General features: G+C 37.8%; 2 protein-coding genes across 5 annotated transcripts; both read left to right on the top strand.

The window, feature by feature from the left end:
- The first annotated feature begins 276 nt into the window (after nt 1-276).
- Nucleotides 277-12,041, top strand: LOC127060146 (granulocyte-macrophage colony-stimulating factor receptor subunit alpha-like). Of its 4 annotated transcripts, none has more exons than XM_050979935.1 (10): nt 277-382; nt 3,106-3,322; nt 4,835-4,964; nt 5,057-5,232; nt 5,893-6,032; nt 6,638-6,676; nt 7,416-7,557; nt 8,101-8,191; nt 8,764-8,845; nt 9,718-12,041. In XM_050979935.1, the coding sequence occupies exons 3-10, from the start codon at nt 4,837-4,839 to the stop codon at nt 9,793-9,795; spliced, it is 876 nt and encodes a 291-aa protein (XP_050835892.1). In that variant the 5' UTR covers nt 277-382; nt 3,106-3,322; nt 4,835-4,836; the 3' UTR covers nt 9,796-12,041. The 4 variants fall into 4 exon arrangements, with proteins under 4 accessions (XP_050835892.1, XP_050835886.1, XP_050835902.1 ...); XM_050979929.1 differs by having other exon boundaries at nt 3,106-3,327; XM_050979945.1 differs by having other exon boundaries at nt 3,106-3,356.
- Nucleotides 12,042-15,596: 3,555 nt separating this feature from the next.
- Nucleotides 15,597-26,016, top strand: LOC103812628 (granulocyte-macrophage colony-stimulating factor receptor subunit alpha-like). Its single transcript, XM_050971804.1, has 9 exons — nt 15,597-15,743; nt 16,714-16,843; nt 16,935-17,110; nt 18,463-18,602; nt 21,477-21,515; nt 22,557-22,686; nt 24,050-24,146; nt 24,645-24,726; nt 25,612-26,016. The coding sequence occupies exons 2-9, from the start codon at nt 16,716-16,718 to the stop codon at nt 25,684-25,686; spliced, it is 867 nt and encodes a 288-aa protein (XP_050827761.1). The 5' UTR covers nt 15,597-15,743; nt 16,714-16,715; the 3' UTR covers nt 25,687-26,016.
- Nucleotides 26,017-26,567: the final 551 nt, after the last annotated feature.

The following is a 26,567-nucleotide window of genomic DNA, read 5'->3' as shown; positions in this document are numbered from 1 at the left end:
CCTAAGCAATTAGCAGAAAGCAGTGGCATGGCTTGGAAAAATGACAGCTGACCTACACCCGAGCCAGAAGGAAGACTCCTGTTCATCTATCTTTCAGGTGGCACCCTGTACAAACATTTATATGAAAAATGTGTGACAGAAATGACTGAAAATTATGTGAATCAAACAATGAAGAGGGCATCCCTCTATTCTGACCTTTGTCCCAAGGCTGGGAGGGACCCTGCTGCTCCCCAGGGTTTCACGGAAGTAAGGATAAGGGAAATGAGGCAATGAAATCACATTGTCAAAACATGCAAAAATACACCAAGGCAAAGTCATAGTTTCTATTCTTCTTGTTCTCCATACTGTAAGCAGCACAGGGAAACAGGTTTTCAAGGAGAAGGTAGGTTTAATATTGTCTGGTTTTCTTTTCTCTTTTCTTTTCTGTTTCTCTTTTATTTTACCTCAAAGAATCTAAGCAAAGAAATACTGAGTTTTGTAATTTCTGCTAATTTTAATATTAAAATAACTGTGAGGTTTGGATAGACCCTACCTGATAGCAAATGCCTGCTTTCCTCTGATGAATGTCTTAGCCAATATTTTGACAGTGTATTTTTTCTACAATCTGAAAATAATTCTATAATTACATTTTAAAATTTGCAGTTTCCAGTGTTACTAGTCTCATCCACATAGCACTATTTGTTTGTTAAATTAAACCTTAATTACAGAATTGGAGGGCCTGTGTTACTGTCTCTTGAAAACACAGTCAAATTGGAAATGTTTGGATTTTAGGTCTTTGCATCCATACAGTAAAATCACTAAATGGAGTGAACTCTTTAAGAAGTATTGCATTTAGGCACCAGTAGAACGGAAATATGTCAGTATCTTTTCTCTTTCATGATTTTAATACTTTAGAAGATTTAATATACACAATTCCCTGAAAATTCTGCAAGAACTCAGGCATGACCTTTCCCTCATGGCACATCCAGCATGGAAGCAGTAATTCCATTTCATATTTTCCAACTGACAGTAACGTCTTTAAAAGTCTTTCAGGAGCAAAGCTGGGAAACAAATCTCAGAGGTCTAGTTTAATGTCCTATACTCAATGCAGACTTTCCCTTAACAAAAAAATAGCCATATTTATAGTCATTTATATATCAAATATTTATATATTTTTATTTATAGTCAAGTATAAGTTGTGGGTTTTTATTTTTTTAAGTTACAAACCTTTCTTTTCATTGGTTTTAAAAATCATCATGGGATCAAAATATGATAAAATAAATGGCTTTGTGTTACTCATAATCAGCAGGTTACTGGACAGTTTTTATTCTCATGTAATCACCTCTCCAATCAGCCTAGATGAGATTAGACACTGCAGCAGCATTTCAGCTTTTGAATTCCTGACATGACCATCCCCTGTGGGAGGGTGTTAGGGTTCATGCTTCTCTGAGAAATAACTTGTGCTGTAGCACAGAGTTTAGCAGTAGCCAATTTTCATAGAAACTTTATAAACTACAGTACAGAAAGGAAACAACATCACATAGAAATATTTTGGTTTTCTTAAAGATTTTCATCAATAATCTGCACAGGACCTATTTGAGATGTGGAAGGAAGTTTGAAACATCTCTGGGGAAAATAGTACTGCTCTACTGCAACTGTTTTTCTAAAGACAAGCAGCTCTGATACATGCACAGGTATAAGAATGAGGAGAAAAAGACATTTTAATAATAAATTTTCAGTTGAGAAAATAATAGTAGCAGTATTTTTTTTTTAGTAATTACATGTGAATTCCAGATGATGTAAGAAAGGAAAGGAATGAATCCTCTTGGATTTAGCTGGCAAAGGTGGATAGCTCAGAATTAGAGAGATTCCTCTGGGCTATATTTTTGGTGCATTGCAAAAAGCAAATATGGTGAAGCCTTCATTCATCTTGTCCCAGACTAGATTGAATAAACTGGTCTAAAGGAGCTGTTATTTTGTTTTTTCCCTAGACATTGTTAAGGCAGTATAGAATTACTGGTTCCCCTGTGATCACGTACACAGCTTTTTGGTAGGTTTAGGTAAGAAAAGCTCCACCTCACACCTAACAGCATCTTCAGATTGAAAGAGTAAAGTTATTTGCATATTTTAATTTTTTTTTTGTTTTAATATTTTTTATTTTCAATGTTCCAAATGGTTGCAGAGCCAAATTTTCTTTTCTCTGCTATTTTTCTGAAGCTACGGTGCCTGCATTGTTTCTGATGTCTGCCCAAGGGTTGGAGATAATCTAAGCTGAGAACATAGACATAAACAAACAAACAGATAAAAAACCCTCTAGGTGCTTGAAACAGTGATGGTTCTGCATTTGCATGCAATTATAATTGTCACATCTCAGTTAAATATCTTACCTCTTTCATGAAAAGAATTTCAATCATTTCAAATATATCTAAAGATAGTAAAATATGTGAAAAAGAGTTATTTGTATCTGAAAATAAAGCATGCTTCAGAGGATATTAACGTATTTGCATGTGTATTTTACTATCATGATCAAATAATACAGGAGACAGTTCAGAAGGATGAGTACAATGTAGAGAAACTAAAATGGTTTTTGCATCACAGTTCACAGAAAAGACTAATAAGAATATGGTCCTACCATTTTTTAAGGAAATAAACATATGCAAGTGACAAATATGGGAGTGGTTAAGCAAAAATATGCTAGAAAAATGTAGGTAGTCCTCAGTATAAACTGGAGGCAGAAAAATATCAGTGTCTCTTTGAAATAATGTGGGCTAAAAGTCTCATGAAGACTTAGCTCTATTCCAGGTGTTAATAAAAACAAAAAGGTAGTGCTGACAGTGCTGGATGAATAGAGTAGGCTCAAAACCAAACCTTACTGAAAGGGTAGTGGTGTTTATATACTTTGTTAGATTCTCTTTGTCATAACCACAGAAATATGAATAAATAAAAAATGGAAAAAAAATTCCTCAAAACCTTGGATAAAATGTCCAGTCAGCAACATGTATAGAGAGACTCATATCTATTCCCAGCATATGCCTGAATATTTCCTTTGTCATTGAGTACTCAACTGCTTGTTGGCCCTCACAGGTTTTGAACAGATTTAAAATCAGAATAACCCTTTTTCTTTAGATTTACAGCATTGAGGAAGCCATCTCTCTAAGACCCTTGAACAGCACCTGTGATCATACTTCAGACTGCGTCATTTACCCAGCAATTTCTTCATGGGAAGACAATTTCTCTATTCATTTTTTAAATGAGGGAGTGAAGTGCCCAGACTTGGATGGCCCAGGGTCTTAAAGTGAATCTGCAGCAGAGAACTGCTCCGAGCTCTCCATCACCTCATCAAGTACGGTAATGACCGAACTCTCAAAAGCAGTTTGGTAAATACTTAACTTACACATAAATGTAAACTTGACCATAAATTTGATACCTCTAGTGACTAAGTATTGGTCAGTTTTTATTACAGCTATGGAAATAGCTTAGGCAGCTCTTCTCTTAGTTGCTAGCCCACACTGTCAACTCAGATGAGCTTGTTCCACTTTTTCTGATGGAGGATAAAAAAGACCAACCAAAAAGAAAAAAACTGCTGAGAGGAGCATTAGTTGTAATGATCATGTGTTCAAAACCTCTCACTACAGGGCCCCACAAGAAGTGGCATTGGCACAGCCAGGGGGGCAGGATGGAATCGGGCAGGATCGATGAAGGATGGGGAAGGACAGGGCATGCTTAGGCCAACACTGCCATTGAAAGAAATGCTGCTGAACCAGGCTCTTGAAAAAGTTTCAAGATTTCTCTTGGAAGAGAGAAAGATTTCCAGAAATCCAGTAGTACTTTGACAACTTTTTCATATCTTTGAAAATTTCTCTTTATTTCCAAAGATGTAAGAATCAGATGTGGAGTTTTAGGGCTGACTAGAGAGGTAAATGCAAATGTTGTGTGTGTGGTGCTTAAACTCAATTGATAGTGATTGGGTTAGTCTTGGAAAACTGTGGCTTTCCAAGCTATCACTAACAGTGATAGCTGTTGAGGTACTCAATGTTCATCATTTCCTGTTGGAGATCTCACCTTTTGGTGGGGGAGAAACAAGGAATTCATTCAGATTGTGAGTTAACTTAAGCAAGCTATAAACTTCTGCTCCAGCTTTGTCTTGATTTTACATTAATTATATGGATATTCAGGCCTGTTTCTATCCCATTCAGTGCTAATAAGATTCCCCCTATCCTTGAATCCAAGGTACTGGATCCAAGGATAGCTAGTTTCAATTCCAAATTAAAAAAATACATCATTCTCTCTTTGAAATTGGAACACTTCTGCAGGGATGAGCTTCAGGAAACAGTCTCAGGGTTAGATTGTAACCAACCAGCTGTCACACAGAAGAAAGTGGACAGCTTTAAAATCTTATTTAAATTATTAGTGCTTTGTAACCAAGGGTCAGAGCACTTAATACAAGCACTGCAGAGAGAATTTTGCCACCCTGCTCATGCTTGCAGAATTTGCATTTCCATTGTAGACTGGGCCTCAGCTAAACAGGGCATCTGAACAAAGGACACCATGGTGATTGTCTCTGTTATTAACTTCCACTAAATCTCTATACTTGAGTTGATTAAAGACTCAGTTAAATCCCAGTCACATCTATGGCTTCTGGAATCATGACCGATAATCCTCATGGCTCAATAGAAATAACACCATTGACATCTTCAAGGACAAAACTACAAGACCAAAACTATGTACAGTGGGATTTGCCAAGCAGGTAGCTAAAAAATTGCTAAATGAGCTTGCAAAGATCTGTTTGTATTATTTGAGGAGCTATTCAATCTTTCTGCAGAATGGACATGGGGCATTCTTTCTGTGTTTGCAGGCATGAATGAGACAGCCATTGCAAATTTTACCTGTGTCATTTTTAATGTTTCCTTCATGAACTGCACCTGGCATGTGGGCAGGACTGCTACAGAAGATACCCAATATTTCCTGTACTGGAGGCCCTTGAGGTAAGTAGGTCTGCTTGAATACTGGGAATTTTGATTTGTGGTTGGACAGGTGACATTGTCAATGTTTTATTGATACAATATTTCATGTACAGGAATGAAGATGTCACAGAATGCCAAAATTACATCAAAGATACCTGTGGAAGGCACATAGGATGCCGATTTCAAAGTGTGACAATAGCAAATAACTATGCTTATTTCCTGGTAAATGGGTCCAGAGGTGGACAAAGCATTCAGTCATATGAGAAGAAGATAATGCTATACCAAATTGGTAAGCATTTTTTGTTTCCAGTTATATGTTAAAAGAATGAAGAATTCATCCCTGGGAAAATGCATACATTTAAAAAATATTTCTTCCCATAATAGCTTCGTGGTTTTTTTCACTTTTTCTCAGCCCTAAAGTATAAGAATGGACAGAAACTAATGAATACAGAAATAATCTGGAATCATAGGTCAGAAAATTTTGAACATTTCCATCAAATATTTATTCTCTGAGAGAGAGGTGTCATCTTTTAGAATTAATTAGCTAAGGATTCCTGAGGGGGACCATCTAGATGTTGGACTTATAATCTCGTAATGCTGTTCATCCACATAATGAAAAGAACCAGTTATGTTAATAAAAAAAATTCTGTTTAACTTGAATACAGTATTTAAAAAAAAAACAAACCCTTAAACCCAAGAAATAAAACTAAACCCGAAGAAATCATATGCTGAATTCAGTAAAATGTAATAAATGTCTTGTGTTTTTAATTTTCCTTACTGTTGCACCTGGTGCTCCAGGGTCCTTCTTCAAAATATGGGGACAATAAAGAAATTCTGCTAAAGTTGCATCTTTTTAGATCAGTTGCTTGAACATCTACCTATATTTTTAAAATGGCAGAGTGAAGAGAGTTATTATTAATCAATAGTATTTCTGGTTATATTATTGTAGAAAAGCTCACCCCTCCATTAAATGTCACAGTGGACTGTACAGAAGCTTCTCATAGATGTAGCATTTGGTGGCAACCACCTCGCACAAGTCATGTGAAAAAAAAGAGTTGTTTCAAATATGAAATTGTCATAGAAAACAAGGTAAGAAGAATGATGACATTTAACAGCATTTTGTTTGTTTCTATTTCCACACATACAACCCTGTTCTCATCCCCTCTTTTGAAAGTTTGAATGAATATGGAAAGTAATATTGCATCCATCAAAAATAAAGTTCAAAGTATTTGTGAGCTTATTTTGTTCCAACAGTGAAAAATTAAAAAAAAAAAACAAAAGGAGACATAACTTAGCTGAATTAAATGTTTAAGAATGCAAAAGATACACAGGGATAAAAAAAACAATGGAAAAAACATTGTCCAAGTTGATTTGTAAATTTTAGATACCTCATTTTAAGAATCAAAATGTAAACATTTTGTCAACCTCAGCCTTTTTTGTTTGTTTGTTTAGTGGTTTGATACTCAATTCTGCAAATTTAAATGGTGCAATATTTCAGAGCATCAGTGGAGACGAAAAACCACTTAGTGGAAAAACAGCCTAAATTTCACAGTTTAAATGCCTTCTTTAAAAGAAGGTATTTGAAATATTACACACTTTTTCTTTCTGAAAATCAAACATTCACGAGAGAAGACCCTTTATTGTAGAGTAACAAAAGAATAATCCTAAAAATTGAACTTTTTTTTTGTTGCTAGGCTGATGCTGAGAAAAACACCAAAACTGCATCTAAAACAGTAAGTCTGTATTAATCTAAGATTTATGCTATATTGAAATTTCTTTTGTGTCAGAGTGTCCTCCAACCAAATTGGTTTGGCTTCACACTACCTGTTTCAATTTACTACCCATGCTCATTATTCAAAAGTTTTCTAAATCTGAAGTTTTAAACTGTTTATAAAACTTGATACAAAAACACCTGCACATGTGGAGTTTGATATTACTTCACATAATCTTCCATTTTACATTCTTTTTTACTTCCTAACAGATTCATATATGTGTAAAAATATGGATCATGATTCTATGTAACACAAAAAATGTGGAGAACTTTTTATTTTTTAATACTCTCAGGAAAAGATTGAGATGTAAGAGGCCAGAAAATATTACCTCAAAGATTAGACCAATGTAAAGATGGCAGGAAAAAAAAAAATCTGTCTGTTGAACTCTACTTCGATTTTGAAAATATCCACTGTAACAAAGTGCCAGATCTTTAAAGATTTTTTTCCTGTAAGTCCCACTGTTAGAAGAGTCTAAGGAGCCAGGGAAACATACAGCAAATTTCACCTTTGTTTTACCCAATAATAAAAATGTTCAAATAAGAGGAACTAAGATAAACAATCTAACTTACTAAGGGATATTTTTCTAATTATTTCACTCTAATCTGTTCACAGAAAGATTATGTCAATGTAAAATATAAAATTTTATCATAATTGCTTAAAAATAATGCAAAAATTCTCATTCTACTTATTTTGCATTTAGGCAGCAATCATTGAAGATAACTCCTACCTCTATGAAAGCTTCAGCTCAGAAAAAATGTACAGCGCCAAAATCAGAGCAACAGATGCAGGCTTTTGTTTAGTCAGCTCAAACTGGGGAGAGTGGAGTACACCTGTGGAGTTTGGTAAGAATAAAAATCCCTTCCTTGACCTTGTTCAGTTGTTACCTGTCTGCCTTATTATTAGTTTGTGCTTACAGATGGAAACACATTGATAATTGCAGGTTAATTTGCTAGGACAGAGAGAGTGGAAGAATTGTCATGTCTCTTGCTATTAGGGGGTTCTCCAGTCACTCTTGGGAGACAGTGCTTCTTGCCCAGGGATAGTGAATGGAGCAGACCTTTTGGAAGTCTGTTGCCAGCTGTTTTACTTCTTCCATCTCTGCTCCTGACTTTATAATCTCCTTTTTCTTGCTGCTGCTCTCTGCCACCTTGGATATTTAAATACTCTGTAGGACTCAGTTCCTCAGGTTTCAAGTTCCTGTAGACACTCCATATGGTGTTCAGCCACTCTGTTCCTTTCCATGCTACAGGGCAATGAGGTGCTGAGCTAAAGTCATCCCTTCATACAGCATTTGACACCCTGATGCAAAGCAGATTGCACACAGCTGTGCAATTATTCATGTCCTGGGATGCTAACTAACACCTTGATGATTGCTTGATTTTCAGGAGCACAGCAACTTACATCTACTTCATCATATATGCTGGTTCTGATACCAAGCCTGGCAGCTGGACTGGCAATTCTCCTTTGCATGACAGTGTAAGTCTTACTTCTTGTGCGAAATTTTTATTCTATAGTTGAAATAACACTTCTTCCTCCAACAGAAAATTTCTGGCTTCTTTTTAAAGGAGACAAGGGAGGGAGAAAATCAACACTGAGCTATACTGGGAATAATCTGCTGGATGTTCCTCAAGTATCCTCCATGCTTCTGATTCACAACTTATCCACTTGATTAATATAATACAATGCTTTCTAATACTGGGCCAAGGCCTTATATCCATACCTCTTTCCCACCATCTGACCTTGCAATGTAGAGGGGTGGTACATTAAATTTTTTTCATGTTTTGACAACGTTTCCTTTTCACATACTTAAAAAAACACCTTTTTTTGAGACCTTATTAAGTCAGAAAATAAATTAGTGTCATCCAAATTCTGAACAAAATTATAACATTGTATCCAGCCTGTGTAATTTTTATCTACTTTTGAATTAGAAGAATACTATTTATGTCTTAGAGAAATAAAATAGTACCTCAGGAGCATTATTATATAGTATGTGTTCATGTGTTTGAAAACTAAGTCTTTTCTTCACCAAATCTTTTTTGTCACTGTAGAAGGGCTTATTTCAAAAAAACATCTGCTACAGTACCACGGCCAAGAGACCCATTCCGTCAGCCCTCTCCAATGGACTTCCAGGTATGCTCTCTTTCCATTTGCCTGAAATTTAAAAATTTAGTATCAAGGGTATGACCTAACTGTCAGAAATATGCACACAAGCAAGAATCAATTTTCTTTCTTTTTCTTATTCTTGGAATATGGACAGAGAAAGTCCACACACAAATAACTTGTCTGTTTTACCTTTTCCATTATGAAATAATTGGGGAAAATGCAGTTTCACCCTGCTGTCCCTATAAGCCATATGCTATCACTAAAATAGTGCTGAGCAGAAGTTTCTCAGCACAATAATAATGCAGAAGCAGGCAGGGAGAGAAGGGACAAAGAAATCTCCAGTAGTTTTGCCATGCTAGTATTTGGCAATGATGCTAAAGGGGGTAAAAGTTTCTAGGGTATGGTAAGCAGGAAACTAGAGCAGAATGTTGAGAGGTGCTAACTTATGTGGAACCCTGGAATGACTCATAAGAAGGAGCAAACAGAGACACTGCAGGAACTGTCCTTCTAGAGAGCATGTGGCAGTTTGCTGCAATTTGCAAAGTCTTTAGGCTGGCTGCAGGCACGTCTGGAAGACAAAATTTATCTGCAGAGATACACTGAATTACTGGCAAGCCCTTATAAATACTTTTATTTTTTCTTCCTTCACCATGTTAAATTTTTATGTTTTAAAAGATGATTTTTACAGCTTTTTCCTTGAAAAGCCTCTGTTCCTCTTTGGGAGCTGTATGGAGGGATCATCTAGACATATGTACCTTGGTCTTCCAGTTGACAGAGTCCTGCTACAGGTTTTATACAATAAATAACAAATTTTAATGACAGAAGATTCATAAATCATGACCTTGTGACTAATCTCATGCATGAAAAACTAACAAAATGTTATATTCTTCCTTTAATAGATAGAATATATGAATCTATTAAAAAAACAAGAAACTGAAGAAATAACAGATATTGAAGAAGTGACGGAATGCAAGTGAAATGAGCAACTTGTTTTTTTCTAGCATATAGACCTTATTGGCAAGAATTAAGAGGATTTTCATATTCTCTCACTCCTGGAAACAGGGAGAAGAGTGTCAGCTGTAAAGACAACTCCCCAAGATCTTATCTCTAAAAGCCTTCTTGTGTTTGGTTACATTTTCTATGAACAGTAAAGTTTGGACTATTTCTGGTTTTTATTATGATGAACACTGCAGTATTTCAGAAAAAAAAAAAAACAAAACAGTATTGCTTTGGAAGCTATTTTACTGTTTTTCAACAACATGCAAAAAATATATATAAGAACAAACAAATTTAAGGGGTTTATTCAGGATCTCCATTGGTTCAGTTTCTCAAAAAAGGTACAGCCATACTGAGATTGTTATCAGGAATGGAATTTGACATCTGTATGAAAGCTCACTGCATGAAGCCATATCAAACCTCTTAAGAAAGATTACTTGTTCATACAAAGTGAGTACTCTTAAAGAGCTCTGGATGCAATCTTCCCTTAAGTCTATTTGTTGCTTCCTGTTTTTCATCCCTTCCTGTCTGTGTTAGATGAAAAAATTACTTAATATATGATTGCTATCAGGTAGCAGATGTACATATGTATATGTACTGAGTGGGAAATGTTGGAAATTGAGCATTTGAACTCTCCAGCAGAAGCCTGCCACTCGCTAATTTTAAATGGTACAGGCCAGTTGTGTGTTTTTATACCACCTGGATGAAACAGAAGCATAACAGCCTGAATCCTCCAACTAATAAGGAGATATGAGAGAAAATCCTCAATTTTCAGGAAATTGAATATGAGTCAATCCTGCCCTGGCAGCCAGGAGGGCGAACCTTGTCCTGGGCTACATCAGACATGGCATCTCCAGCCAGGCAAGGGAGGGAATTGTCCTGCTCTGCTCTCCTCTGCGCCAGGGTGGCCTCACCTTGAGTGCTGGGGACAGTTTTGGGTGCCACAATATAATAAAGATATAAAGCCATTAGAGCGAGTCCAAAGAAGGGCTACAAAGATGGTGAAAGACCTTAAGGAGAAGCTGAGGCCATTTGGTCTGCTCAGCCTGGGGGAGACTGGGGGGAGACCTCATTGTAGTTACAATTTCCTTGTGAGGGAAAGCAGAAGGGCAGGCACTGATCTCTTCTCTCTGGTGAACAGTGACAGGACCCAGGGAATGGTCTGAAGCTGTACCAGGAGAGGCTTATGTTGGGTATCAGGAAAATGTTTCTCTCCCAGAAGGTGTTTGGGCACTGGAACAGCTCCCCAGGGCAGTGGTCACAGCACCAGCCTGACAGAGTTCAAGAAGCATTTGGACAACACTCAGGCACATGGTGTGACCCTTGGGGCTGTCCTGAGCAGGGCCAAGAGTTGAACCCAATTACTTTTGTGGGTCATTTCCAGCTCAGTGTATTCTATAATTCCATCGAGTCTCAAGATGGTTAAAGTCATCTCAAGAGGCTGAAATCCTATCACGGAAAATAAAGTCCTCTCAGTGATAAAATTCCACTAGACCAGGTTACTGTCAAGAGACCATCTTTGGAACTAAATTTTTCTATAGTTCTGTGTTTCTAAATGAGCTTTCAATAAAAGTTTATTTTTAATGTCTGTTTAAAACAGAACCAGAAAAAGATCCTTTTACTTGAGTTATAATTGCCAATAGATAAAAGCGCCTGCATTAAATGGGAAAACTAAAGCCTACACTCGTTGTAATCTAAGGACAACTAAACAGATACAGTCTACTGCATCCTCTCCATCTTTCTTCACACAGAGTTGATCATTGGTGCTTTCACTGCTTTCACTCTGAGACAGAAAAGTCATTACGAAAACTTGTTCACTACCAGCAAACCAAAAAGAAAACCATAAGCCATGGCCATGAAACAGTGGAGGTGGTAGTAGGTGTGGGACTAAGGTATTGCTTTCCCATCCCTGGGCAAAGACCCCAAAATCAGTGGGAAAGGATGGTCAGGCTTTAGAATCTTTTAACTAACTGCGTTGGATGCTCAAATAGGAAGAAGTCCTTTATTCTGGTCTCCTATGGCTGTTCCTCTGTTCTGTGCTAAAAACTAGAAAGTTCTTGATGCAAGGAAAAAATTAATGGTCTTGTCTACCATTTGTATTTTTGTGACATTTGCAAAAGCTGCAACACGCCAGTACAGCAAAACACCAGACAGACAGCTCTTGTGAACACTCCTGGTTTTGTTGAAGCAATAAATTATTCTTCAAGTTTTTCTGAGTTCTAAGAAACATTTGGTTTGATACTGTTTCTGCAATGACTTCACTTCCCGTAGAGCCAAAAGTCTGTAAATAGTCCTAGTGTCTCTGCCCACATTTTTCTTCTCTCCTTTATTCTTTCTCTTTTTTCTCTTTCTCTTCTTCTCATTTTGCTTCCAACTCCTGGGTGCTCTCAAGGCCACTCAAGTTGTCTGGTCTCTGAAAGATGACAGACTTTGGTAGCACTCTTAGTAGCACCCTCTTTGCTTGGGAATTTTTAAAATGTGTTTACTTTGTTTGCATTTTTGAAAACCTTAGGTAAGGAGTTTGCTTAAATATAGACAAGAAAAGAAATCCCCTGGGTAGGACAGTTCCCTTTTCTGCAAAAACACCACTGTCCTTCTGGGCTGTTTGGATTGTTCTGCTGCAGCAATTCCAGTTTAAAGACAAAGTAGCCAAGTCAAAACCTCAAACTCCACTCTTTCTCACTGTGTTTCAGAGATACAAAATCTGAGAAAGGACACAAAAACACCCTGCTTCCCTGCTGCCTTCTCTGCAGGCTCAAGAGATTTGCAGAGTGGGAGCATGGAAAAGCAGGCAAAGAAAATTCTCTGTTTCCCAGAGTCCCATTTGATTCTCCATTATATTTCTTATGGCTCTGATTTTATTACTTGGGTACTTGTCACTCCCCTTCTCACCACCACAAAGCTGAGTTCTTTCTTCCAAAGATGAGGACACAATAAACTGTGGGGTTTTACATTTTTTGTGATCAGAAGTCCTTTCTTCTGTCTTTACAGTACAGTCAGTGTTCAAAAAAATACATAGATGGTTGTGTATGGAATTCATTTAACCTGGAAGTACACTGAAACTTCTGAAAATGGTCTGCTTTTACTGCTGAATAACTATCAAGGGCTTTGTCTGATGATCACCAGGCAGGGCTTTGTCTTGATCATCACCTGATGTCCAAGCTTTCATTTGCTTTGTCTGTTGACATCTATAATGTGATCGGGGTAGGCATAGTGATTCTCACCAAAATGAGCTGCATATTTGACTAAATCTGCTTTTTTTGGTAGAATATCCATCTATACATACATGCTTGTCATTCCCACCCTTTGTCTCTTAGATATGCTCCAGAAAAACTTTGTCACATTTTTATTTTCTACTAACATACAAAGAGAGTGAATGTCCGTGAATTGGGGCTTACAGAGCCAACATTGCCTTAGGTCATTACCTCTCAAACCACAAAAGCCCAGGCAAGGCTCTCTTGACTCTCTCATGGCTCTTGATTCTGCGGATGACTGAAGTTCTGGATGCTCAAAGTGAGTTGTTTGTCTCCTCAGTCAACACCGAGTTATTAACAGATGTGATTAAATGCATGAACACAACCATAGAGGGCCACTTAATACATCAGTTCTTTTATCATGCCTTGCTCTATGTTTTTAGTACTGCTTGTGAGCAGAGGTGAGGCAGATTTTTTGGTGGTTTTTTTTTTTGTTTGTTTGGTTTTTTGTTGTTGTTGTTTTGGTTTCTTTTTGTGGTAGAAAATAATTTTGCAGTCAAAAAATTTCCAACATGATGAGTAGACTAGCTTCACTAGACCTGTTCACTTTATACTACATGAGCTGAGGAGAAGAAAGCATGTCAGATATCCTCTTTGTGGTGCTGGCTGGCCTCAGCAACAACTCAGTATAACTGATATTTGCAATCAACATGAGATAATGAACCCAGAAAATGACTGCCTGCTTCTATCTCATCAGTCAACAATCTCACACCTTAGCCAGAATCCAGAAAGAAGAAATACTCATGAGCCTGGGCATTTCTGGGTCTCTAGAAGGGAAGCTCTCTTTGTCTCTGGGGAAGACAGCAAAGAGCTACCTTTGGCTTCCTCTCTTGGACACAAGTATATCCTCCTAGTCATCTGTGAATAGCTGATACATAAGAACTACTGCTGATATGGTTAAATTATTCCATATGGCAATAAAGAAGCTGTAGGATCTGGATGACCTCTCCATTTTGATAAAGGCAATTTTATATATATATATATATATCTATATATATATATATAATATGCATATAATATAATGTAATGTAATGTAATGTAATATAATATAATATAATATAATGTAATGTAATGTAATATCATATAATATCATCTAATAATAGAATAATGTACTGTAATGTAATGTAATGTAATGTAATATAATCTACTATCCTACTCATATCATCTCATATAATCTAATATCATACTATATACTATAATCTCATCTCATATAATATACTATCATTAATATACTATCATCTAATATACATATCATATAATATAATCTACTATACTCTCATATACTATCATCTCATATCATATAATATAATTAATATACATTTTATATACTACAACGGCCATATACCAAGCCGAGAATTTGAAGTGTTAGAGACATCCATGGACTGTTCTCTTTCATACAAAGTTAAAAAGAGTTAAAAACTCCAGGCAGAAAGGATCTGTGTGTTTTTAAGAGGAAAATGGTGACATATCTTGATGTTTGAAAAGTGTCATATTTTCTAGCGATGCTTCAATTTCAGTGTGAAGAAATGAAATTACTTTACATGGATTTTATATCTCCATATTAAGCAAATTACATTGCCTTCTGTGAAATAAAGCTTTTCAGGGTTTAAAGGAGCTTTTGATGCTTTATACTGTTTATAATAACTCTCTTCTTTAGAAAATGCACAGCTGTGACCCAAAAAGGTAATAAATGCCCAAGAGGAGGGCCTGGAGTGGCTGTTTGTGGTTGGATGCTTACTACCTGCAATTTTTTTTCTGTTTTAGTGGCAGTTTGTAGTTTGGCTATTTTCACATCGCGAGAAATGAAATGAGGACAAACACACATCACACTTTCTTGTAGTGATATATCTCATCTGAAGATATCATATCCAAGATGTGAAATCCCCTTTTCCCATCTGCTTAAAGAACATTTACAGTTTACATTGTCATTTCCCTGGGAACCCCCACAAACCTGATTATCCCTGCCTAGTCCCTGGAGCTTCTCCCACCATGCCCAGAGCCCAGGACCCCACATCAGCCCCTGTATCCAGCAGCCCCTGCCCAGTGGTACCACAGCAGGGCCATTCTCCAGGTTCCCACAGCCCTGCCCTGCCTGGACATGGCCCCTGCCAAGCTGGGCCCATCCTCAAGCCCATGGCCCGTCCCAGTCCCCCAGGACATGCCTGAGGTCAGGACTGGGGCTGCCCTGGGCCCACAGCTGCCCTGATCTGGGCTGGAGGTGGGGTGGGCTGGCCTCATCCTGATGCCCTCCATGGAGAATCCCCATCTTCCATCCCCCAGAGATGGTTTGCAGGGACAGATGCTTTGTACTTCTCAGTATTGTTTAGAGCTAGAGAGAAATACCTGTAAAAGTAAATTTTAGCACTTTCTGGGTTCCCAAACACCACCATACTCTGGTGCATCAAAAGGGGAAATTTAACCAGCTAACTTCTTGTTTACGTTTTAAGAAATCCTGAGTTGTGCAATTACAAAATTTGCTATGAATCAGGGGGGAAGTGATGAATATTTATTTTGCAACACTTCCTTTGCAAAGATGGTTCCCCAAAACACAAGCAGCAAGGGCGACAGCCCTATTTATAGTTATACAGCCTTTTAAAATATAGTCTTTCCATCTTCTCTGAACCTGAAGATTATAATAGAGAGATAAACGAGGTAAAGACATTTTGAAATAAAAGGTAGGTCCGTCTTTTTCTTTCCAATTGTTTTGTTTGCTGAGGTATTTACTGAGTCTCTAGGAAATCCAAGACAAAATCTAAAAAGCTGTCAGAGGAGTATATGGAACTAAGTTAAATGAAGGTTTTTTTCAAATAAAGTACCTGTGGCATGCTAAGAAAGATCCTAGACACAATTTTGATTTTTTCCTGGGTTTGATACTGACTTTTTAGAAGTGAGAGACTGTTTCTCAGTCATGGAATCATATTCACAGAATGATTTGGGTTGGAGACGACCTTGAAGATCTCTTAGTTTCACCTCCTTCAGGGACGTGTTCCAGGACATCTGGTTGCTCAATGCCCCAACAAACCCATCCTCGAATACTTCCGAGGATGGTGCATCCAAGCTTCTCTGGCAACCTGTTCCATTGCCTCACTGCCCTCACAGTAAAGGTTTTCTTCCTTCTATCTCATCTACATCCTTGAAAGCACATGAACTAACAGCCTCAGCAAACTTACCACATTCAGCACTGGGTAACTTGAGTTGATGGACAATACTGTGACCTATTTTGATATTTTCTACTTGCAGCTGTTTACCCACTTGCCTGACATCTATTCACCCTTAACTTTGTATATAGCGGATAGAAAAACAATATTTAGACCTTAAAATAGCAGCCATCCAGTGCATGTCCATAGTGCTTATGCAGTTCTCCTGAGATCACCGGCTCATTTTTCCACACACGTTGGTTTTTGCAGCTATAATCACATCTTTGGGGGATTTATCCCTAAAAAATTCTTCATTTAATCTATCAGGGCAAATATCTTTCAGTGTTAGAAAACAAAATGAAATAAGTAATTCCTTTCAAACCAAGTCATTCCATTCAAACCAAGCAATAACCAGCTGGAGTCTAACATAGCTAAGTGTGTGCCATGATCCTCCAGCTTGGAGGAGTCACATGATTTTTCCTCATCATGGATATTCCCGTGTTTGCAGGCATGAAGGGGTCGGCCATTGAAAACTTCTCCTGTGTGATTTATAACATCTTCCTCATGAACTGCACTTGGCAGGCAGGAAGGGATGCTCCAGCAGACACACAGTATTTTCTCTACTGGCAGAATTCAAGGTAAGTAGGTCTGCTTGAGACAGGGAAGCCTGAATTCTCATTCAACACATCACAGTGCCCATGTTTAACTAAAATACTTTGCTGTATACAGAGATGAAGAGGAGATGGAATGTCAGCTTTACATTAAAGATGAAAATTGCAGAAATGTGGGATGTATCTTCCAAAATGTGAGCATAGGGATGGAAAAAGCTTACTTCCTGGTGAATGGGTCTAGCAAAGACTCCCTGATCCAATTCTATGATGAGTACATTGACCTGTATAAAATTGGTAAGTCAATACTTTATTTTAGCTTTATTTTAATTATTGTATGAAAATAGTAGGGCATTTATCCCTGAGAAGGAACCATGTACCCTGTCTCACCTAGAGTTCAGAGTGAGAGACTGTGGCTTTCTCAAGAAAACCTATTCCTCAGGCAAAAGACAAAGAGGAGAATTAAACAGGAAAGCTCACAGCTGTATTGTGTCTCAGGTCCTTTAGTAATCCACCCTTATGAATTTTAGGTTTTTCTCAAGCAAGGTCCACAAGACTTTGAAACCTGTACTTTCCCTTGCTGCTCTTTCAGTGATGGCCAAACACCACCCAACAGAAGAGAGAGGAGACTTTTTAGAAGTTTATCTGAGCACTAATTTCTGCTTTTCTTTGCCAGAGGGGATGACATACAGAACACTGTAGCCTGGAGTAAATGAATTAAGACATGTACAACATCCCTTAGGCACGTGGGGCTGTACTTGAAAGCATCCTGTGCACTCACTGTTTCTGCTGCAAAGTCTCACTGGAAATGTCACACTGGTTCTGGTATTGTGCTAAAAGATTGAACAGAAAAGTTTTGCTCTTTAAGAAAAAACTGAGCTGTAATGTCACTCGTGGCAGATAAAACAGGATTGCTCTTTGACCAAGTAGCCCATCACAAACAGGTCAGGCCTGTCCCTAAAGACTGACGGAAAGGAGTATTCTAGCTCATACTAAACCTTCTTCCATTTTGTCACCCTTTCTGCCATGAGTGACTGTCTTTTGCTGCTCCAATAATCAAGTCATTGGCAATGATCAAAATATAAAGGTCCTGATATTTTTTCCTACATCTGTGAAGTGAGGGCAATACATGAAGAAATTGGCTAGACTACTAAAAATGGAGAGTCTTTCTAAAATTTTGTATGTCTATTTCTTTTGGAAGGAGGGAATAAACTGCAAAGTTCACAACAGATTGAAGGCAAAACCTTCAGGTCACAGAAGCATCATGAGGAGGCTTAGAGAAAAAAGATCTTTGAATTTCTTAAATTAGGGATAGCAGCCGCTAGTTCGTTCACAGTAATAAACATTCTCTTAAAAAGAAAACAGTATTTATATGACAGACCTTACTCCTCTAGAAAAATAAATGGAGGGTATTGTTTCTCTGTAGCTCCTATATCGTTTTTCCTGTCATAGTCCATTTTCTTTTTTTCTGTGATCCTGTGTAGATGATTTAGAAAACATTGGTCTTTATTTCTAATAGGTTCTAAGAAAAATAGATAAACCAATATCTTTGTTCATAGAGGTGTTACTTGCAATTTCACTCTCTTTCATCAAATAAAAAAGAGATCAAATTATTTTAATTATTTGAATTCTTGGTTATGTCATTTCAGAAAAGCTCATGCCTCCATCAAATATCACAGTCAACTGTGATGAAATTAAAAGTGATTGCATAATTCAATGGCAACGACCCCAAATAAGTCATTCTAGCAAGGACATGTGCTTTAAATATGAAATTAACGTAAAGTATAAGGTAAGAATATCTTCACTTACATTTAACATTAATTAGTGTATTTGCATTTACCAATACACATGAGTGAAAAGTAAATAAGTCTCTCTTCTGTGATGTAGCCTTCCCCATACATAGCACCCCATTCCTTTTGACTGCACTTTTCAGGTCCATACCAAATCCTGCACTTCCATACTGCCCCATTGTTATTTTCTTTTAATCCCTGCCTCCTTGAGTAATACACTGCTGGAGATACACTGGATGTCTAGGACAGTCCCAGAGGAGAAGCATGGTTAATCAAGATTCAAACACATCACAGCTTTGTTTGTGACAGCACTTAGAAAAAGGCTCTTCTTTCGCTAAAACTTGTTGGAGTTGCCCTGGATTGGAGTATTTCCAATGGAAACTGGATCTCTGTGGAAGGCCAGATCTGGGCTTTAAAGAGTGAAAAGGGAAATGTGCATTCACACAACAATTTTGAGTTAATAGAAATGAATGAAATATCTCTATGTATAAAATACAAATAGCTTACCCAGATATAAGCATCACACCTGTTGCTCCAAAAGTTGAAGATTTAGAATGATAAAGGAAAATAAATGTGAGAGAAAGCAGAAAGGTCTGATTAAGGACAGGTTAGTGAGGGGGTGACCTTGGCTTTGCGAGTCTTTTGGCAGCAGCAGGGGAGCAATGAGGTTGCTGTGCTCCCCTGCGAGGGTAGGGGTAACCACGGCGGCAGAGCTGCACCGAAAGGCCACGGGGTGGCAGAGAGAGACTGCAAAGGAAAAATCTTCCTGAGCTACCCCCAGATTGGGCCTCCTACTTAGTGGCTGATTGAAGGTATTCTGGAATTTGGAATTTCTTAGTCTGGGCTGGGTTTACTATTTCAAAGTCGAGTCTTTTTGCACGCCCAGCTAACTGCAGTGAAACAGCTTTACTTCTCTGAATCACTCGGCTGTTGTAACAGGGAAATGTTATCGAAAACTCTGTCTGACATTGGAATAAAATCTATTGCAGTAAAGCAATACATGCTTTCTAATATCTTTTAATATATGTAATATGCATTTTATAAAGAATACTCAATTCATACTTTGTCTGAATTTTCTAGCTATTTTTCATCATCATTAGCAGTTTTCACCCAGCTAATTATGTCAAAGTACAGCAATTATTCCAGCAATTGAGCAGTGTAGGCTCCTCTGACTCTTATCAGATGCAGCTATAATCATATCTTTGGAAGACTTACTCACAAAAAATATGTTCTGCCAAATTTATTGTTTTATCACTGACAACTCTGCTGATCTGTCCCCTGATGCCTACACACAAATTCTCTTACTGGTTCATTATTTATCCCAAGACAGAGCTCTGTGCATACAAGGAACTCCTTTATACACAGCAGAAGGCCCAGTTGCCCAAACCTGTTTGCAAGGATACAATCACCCTCCTTGGAGAGATGTATCCCATTCCTGCCCAGTAGCCCCTCCTTCTCAAAAAGGATCCCAAGGTCATAGAGGACAAAGCCCAGCCTGTGACAGCAGTTATTTAGCCAGGTCTTGACCTGCTGGATGACTGCAAATTCTGCTCAAGTCTTTCCCTCTCACTGGAAGGCCTGAGGAGGTACCATCTGGACTTTCTGCCCTTCACCATCCCCCATAGTGCTCTGTAATCACCCTTGAAAACTTTCAGGTTACCCCTGCACCAATAAAGAAGAACAAGGGGTTCATTGGCCAAATATTTATCCTAGATTGGTCCCTGTGCATAGTTTATCTTGAGTGCAGATCCTAGAAGGCATCCTGGACAGCATCTTGCTTTATGCAATCTTAGAATGGTTTGGGTTGGAAGTGACCTCAAAGACCATCTAATTCAATCCCCCTGCCATGGCAGGGACACCTTTCACTAGACCAAGTTACTCAGAGCCCCATTCACCCTGGCCTTGAGCTCTTCCACATCTTCAGGGACATCCACAGCTTCTCTGGACAGTCTGTCCCAGTGCCTCACCACCAGCACAGTAAAGAATTTCTGCCTAATATTTCATCTAAACCTACCCTCCTTCATCTTAAGGCCACCCCCATGTGCTATCAGTACATACCCTTGGGAAAAATCCCTCTTCAGCCTTCCTGTGGGACCCTTTAGGTGCTGGAAGCTCTCCCCAGAGCCTTTTCTTCTCCAGGCTGAACAACCTCATGTCCAGATGCCACATGAGCAGGCGTGGTATTATTTGAAAAAATAAGTCTGGATTGATTGAGTTTTGTTCTAAAATGGTGCATTGCAAAATAATTACAAAAATACCTAACTAGTTGTCTAATGGAGAGGATATAGTCTGCAGCCATTAGTTGTGTGTGGTCAGTACATTATGTGGTAGTTATTATGGTTATTCAACTAAAATTAGTAAATTTTATTCTATCTATCAAAAATGTAGTGGAGGACAACCTAAAATATCTGTGATTCCATGCCAATCCCAAATTTCTTCATCTAAAAGAAAACAAAATAATATTCACATAGTAATTGCAATTGCATACAGTGACATTTATTGTAGCATTAAAACACTGGGTGTAAAAGAAAAGGTCTATTTCACAGATTATTTCTTTTTTTTTCCCTGGTGTCTGTAAGAATAAACTTATAGTTTTCATTTAGGTCTGGTTTGCTTTGTGTTTCAATCTGAAATAAAATTTATATCTCAACTGTGATGAAAAGGAGAACAAATATCTTTCAGTAGCAGAATTAATTACTATGGAAACTTGGCATTGTAGATGAATTAGATATTAGATATTAGATGTTAGACAAATCACAAGTTTTAGAATGCAGAAAAATGGAACAGGAGATAAAAATTAATTATTACTGAAACATAAACCAAGCAATGATAAAAATAAAGTTAGTTGCTTTTCTTTTTCTTTCAATTTACAGGATAATCCTAAAGGAAAACCCATATATACTTCCATACAAGTGAGTCTGTTTGTTTATTCATCACCAATACATGTTCATTTCATTGTCAACTGTGAAAAGTAAATAGTATGGAAATACCTTTAAATCAGTGTGTGCTCAGTGTTCTATGCTTTATGGGAACCTTATTTATAGATTTCATGAGTACATCAAACTGCTGAATCATCATGGCATATTTACTTATGTAATTTACTATACATTCTGGGGCAGAACTTTATTACTGTGTCAAAAACATTTATTTTTTGTAATTATTTTGAAAATAAAATTATTATAAATTACATTTATTTTCTGTAATTATTTTGAAAAAGCTCCCATTTTTCATTACATTGTCCACTCTCTTCAAATATTTGGAAGAGATTTTGAAGTTATGCATCACTGGCTACAGAGAAAAGATAAAATATCTGCTAGGAATTCAATTTTGTTTATGAAAAACATAGACCACAAAAGTCCTTTTGGGATGGAAGCTGTCATCCGGGTATGCTGCACCTCTTTTTAATCACTGCAGCTTGCACATCCCACCTCTATGCAAAAGCCACCAAGAGCAAGAATATTATTACATTAAATTCTGGTAACACTGAGTATTGCAGTCATCTACTTATTTTACAGGTTTGGCTGGAAAGTTATGCTTTTTCTGAAAACTCATAGTGCAGAGCTGGGAAAGGTGCATAGACACCTTATTCCTCAAATCAGTGTTCTAGCAGTACATGAATGAGATGGTTAAAGAGGATTTTCTACTTCTCTATGTGCTTAGGGAAGCTATCAATAAATCAGACCATATCATAAGAAATCACAGGTTATACTTTTACAGTGTAAAAGATTAAATGCTTCTAAATGTAAAAAGTTACATGAGTGTCAGGTTATTTTTGAGATACATATTTGTGTATATATTCTATAAATATTTTTTTTTCTCTGTAAGAGCAGTCTTCTTTAATAAGTGATGCTTTCATAGCCTCTTTAAAGTTTCACTGGTAAATGGCACGTGCATATTGTCAACACAGGCATGGAACAAAGAAAAGCAACTCAGTTTTTTGGGTGTTTTTTTAGGAAGGGGAAAATAGTAACATATTTCTAAGATCAAATACAAGAAAGAAGTACATCTTGAAAATGAGAGCAGCTGGCAGTGCCTGCTTTGTGAACCCAGCCTGGGGGGAATGGAGTGCGCCTGTTGAGTTTGGTAAGAACAAATCCATGCCCTGGGCTACTCTTCCCCCAGGGATGTCCTGTCTACATCACACATTGTCACACACCTATGGACACACACACATGTAAAAAGGATTAGCAAACGTTTTGTTTCACAGTACACTACAGAGAAGAGTGGGAAGAGACTTAAATGATTTTTAACACTCTAACACTGGAAATAACATTAAAAATTAATTACATCTTTGCAGCTGTAGTGAGCTCCTGCTTACTCCAGGGGCTGGACAAATAGGATCATATTTAATTCTTCCCATCAGACATTTCTGCTAAAGTGAAAAAAGACAGAATTCATTTTTATCCCAAGTGAAACCTTTCAGAGTGACATTCACCACAGTCAGTCACCACAGCAGATGTTTGACACAGCATGAAGTTCAACAAGACCGAGTTCGAGGTGCTGCACGTGGGTCAGGGCAGCTGCTGGTATCAACACAGTCTGGGAGATGAAGGAATTGACAGAAGCTGTGCTGAGAAGGACTTGGGGTGTTGGTGGATGAGAGGCTGGACATGACCCAGCCATGAGCACTCACAGCCCAGAAAGCCAAACGCGTCCTGGGCTGCATCCAGAGCAGCGTGGGCAGCAGGGCCAGGGAGGGGATTCTGCCCCTCTGCTCTGCTCTGGTGAGAGCCCACCTGCAGTGCTGCATCAGCTCTGGGGTCCCAGCACAGGGAGGACATGGACCTTTTGGAGCAAGTCCAGAGGAGGGCCACCAGAAGGATCAGAGGGCTGGAGCACCTCTCATAGTCTGAGAAAGTTTGGTTTCCTCCACCTGGAAAAGAGGAGGCTCCAGGGACATCCTCTTACACTTATCCAGTATCTAAAGTGGATACAAGAGAGCTGGAGAGGGACTTTGTGCCAGGACATGTAGTTGTATTCAAGGGGGAATGGCTTTAAACTGAAAGAGTGTAGATTTAGGTTAGATTTTAGGAAGAAATTCTTCACCATGAGAGTGATGAGGCACTGGCACAGGTTACCCAGAAAGGTTGTGGATGCCTCATCCCTAAAAGTGTTCAGAGCCAGGCTGGGGCTCTAAGCAATCTGCTCTGCATCCCTGCCTGTATCAGAGTGGTTGGAATTAGGTGATCTCTAAAAGTCACTTCCAACCCAAACTATTCTGTGTTCTGTAATTCAATGATCTATTCCTCATATGATGACTTCTACTACTAGAACTAATAATATATATATATATAATATATTGTATATAACATATAAATATATACTTTTATTTCTATAAAATAATATATCATTAATTTACTATAAATTTCTATATTCAATATTTATAATATATAATAATAATAAAAATAATAATGACAATAATAATTGATGACTGTTTCTCTTTCAGGAAATGAGGAACTTGTATCTTCTTCAGTATGGATTTTACTTGGGGTAGCAGTTGCAACACCCTTAATGGCAATCATCACAATTTTTTTCTGCAAAAGGTAAATTCAATTTATGCATTTATTTTATTTTCTCTGTTTGTGTGTAACACCTAAAGTTTTTAAACTAATATGGTGGAGGTGTCTCTGTAGGATAGGTAAAATAAACCCCATAAGTGAAACAGAAACAGAAAGAAAAAGTATATTCTCCTGTATGATGCACTTTGCATAGAAATGTACAGAGAAGGTACAGCCCTCTCAACTTGTCAAAACTTTTACCCCCACTTTTCACTGTTTGTAGTGACATAGCAGGACAAATTTCTTTCTCTGTCAAAGAAGGAAATTTACTACTAGCAAATCTTCAATAAAAAATTAGTCTATTACCTTCTAAATGATTCATGTTTTCCTGATATATGGTCAGTCTGTATTGAGATTATGTGTATTTTTCAGTTTACTTCTAAGAGTGAAGAGGAAGATAAGAGCTGGTTCAAGGGTGCAATGGTGTTGTCACATTATGGCTATTCAATTTTAGTTTTGTATTCAATACGTTGTGATTTCCAGGACTGGCTTTTGGAAGGCTGCATTTCCAAAGATCCCAGGGCCAAAACCTGCTTTTTTTACACTGGCTGATACAAATCCAGAGGTATGTTCTCTTTCTGTTTTTAAAATAAATGTGTGAAATACATACAAGACTCTACTGGCTGAATTTTTAAATGATAAGAAATTCATTACAGAGGATCACTCTTCTCTTTGCCATATTCTGAAGAAAAATAAAAGAAAATCAACAGGAGAGTTTTTAAGGGAAGTCAAATGCAGAGCTCTTCCAGAACCATGGGGTTTCTCCCATTCCAGTCTCACAGGGGCCCAGGCTGATGTGCCCCTTGGTAGATCCAGGCAGCAGGAAGGGCTGTTCACTTTCCCAACACAAGGACGTAGACAATGACACAACAGGGCACAGTGAGGCAGCCAGAAACAAAACCAGCACAGCTGCCTCTACAGCCCCTCACCAGCACCAGCAGCACCCTCTCAAACAGGGTCCTGGACATCAGAGGCCTCCTGCTACTCCCCAGCTGAGCAAGGCTGAATTTGCCAGTGAGATTAGCACATCTCCTCATTCTCTTCATCTACAACTGATGCATAAATTTAAAAAATGTATAAAATTTAAATAAACAAACAAACAACTAAATTAATAAATAAAATGTAACGCCACATACAGCCACCATAAAATTCCTCACACCTGATCCCAGTGTCTGAACCATGTGTCACCCCATGTCCCACCCTCCAAGCTGTCCCCTTGAATCTTTCCAGGTGTACACCTCACCTACTTACCCACTAGCAAGTTACACATGCAGGAAAGAAAAGAAGGTGACACAGAAAACAGTTCAAAATAGGGTTTTGTAAGGAAGCAGAACAGACTGTGGTGGTTACACACAGCAAAAACAGGTGAAATACTCTCAGAATTGTGCATAGGTAGAGACAAATATAACATTATGTATAAAACTGATGGAAGTTTTTATTTTCCTTTCAGCTGATGGAGAGCAAAATACAGTCAATAACATCTGAAAATGAAGAGATAGTGTTAGTTGCTGACATCATGAGATAACCAAGAAAAATGGAGGAGTCTGAAAGTGCATTTCATAGTCAGCTGTATATCCCTGTGGAAAGTCTGGCATTTCTTTACTTTCTTCTTTTTCTTGCATAAAAGAGTGATGCAGCCAAGAGAGAATGATACCTCATATGCAATCTTTTTAAATCCTATTGTGTTTGCTTTTAATTTTGGCTAATTTTACCTCTTTGGTTAAGTTGTCCTTATTGGATATCTTCTATTTAGTAAATATGAGTGCAATATTTTATTCAACAAATTTTAGTTACATTTTAATCTTAAGGAAAAAAAATTGTCTTTCTGTCTCATATTAAAAAGATTAATGATTAATTTATGGAGATGAATTTTTTTTTAATTCTGATGCCTGAATTTCATTGTTCGACTGTCAAAAATGGGCCAGTTCATACTAGAAGTATCTTTGGAGCTCTTAAAGTACACATGGGCAACTAGAAAAATGAGATTCTCTCAGATTTTTACACTAGACATTTGAACATTGCTATTTGATTATTGGATTAATTTTATAATGGTATTAGATGTTTTATTATTAGACTAAACATTGCTGGGACTATTTTCTTTCACAGAGGCCAATTACATATAAGAGTCCAGACACACTTTCTTAAACCCCTAAATAAAGTGGACACATGCAAACTACCTTTAGAAATTAGCCCTGGCCTGAGCTAACCTCTGGACTATGTCCAGGAGCTGTTCAGGACATTACTTGTAAATCCTGGCTGAACTAATGCTGGGAACAGTTGTTCCTGGACACGTTCCAGTGCTGGGGAGCCTTCCAGTGCTGTACTTTCTCCAGCTTGTACCATGGCTGAACACAAACAGCTCTTGGCACACCTATTGCCTTTGACACAGTTAATGATTACATTCTG

This window comes from Serinus canaria, chromosome 1 (genome assembly GCF_022539315.1).
Source record: "Serinus canaria isolate serCan28SL12 chromosome 1, serCan2020, whole genome shotgun sequence".
Classification (NCBI taxonomy): domain Eukaryota; kingdom Metazoa; phylum Chordata; class Aves; order Passeriformes; family Fringillidae; genus Serinus; species Serinus canaria.
Note: the sequence above shows the minus strand (reverse complement) of the source record. Positions and strands in the feature narration are given on the sequence as shown.

What these genes read in the sequence shown, in the direction of transcription:
- LOC127060146 (XM_050979924.1), top strand. Translation starts at nt 4,702, where the DNA reads ATGTACAGTGGGATTTGCCAAGCAG. An exon ending in GAGTACACCTGTGGAGTTTG is followed by an intron (nt 7,558 to 8,100) that starts GTAAGAATAAAA and finishes CTTGATTTTCAG; the next exon opens with GAGCACAGCAACTTACATCT. An exon ending in CCTCTCCAATGGACTTCCAG is followed by an intron (nt 8,846 to 9,717) that starts GTATGCTCTCTT and finishes TTCCTTTAATAG; the next exon opens with ATAGAATATATGAATCTATT.
- LOC103812628 (XM_050971804.1), top strand. Translation starts at nt 16,716, where the DNA reads ATGAAGGGGTCGGCCATTGAAAACTTCTCCTGTGTGATTTATAACATC. An exon ending in AAATTAACGTAAAGTATAAG is followed by an intron (nt 18,603 to 21,476) that starts GTAAGAATATCT and finishes TTCAATTTACAG; the next exon opens with GATAATCCTAAAGGAAAACC. An exon ending in GAGTGCGCCTGTTGAGTTTG is followed by an intron (nt 22,687 to 24,049) that starts GTAAGAACAAAT and finishes TTTCTCTTTCAG; the next exon opens with GAAATGAGGAACTTGTATCT.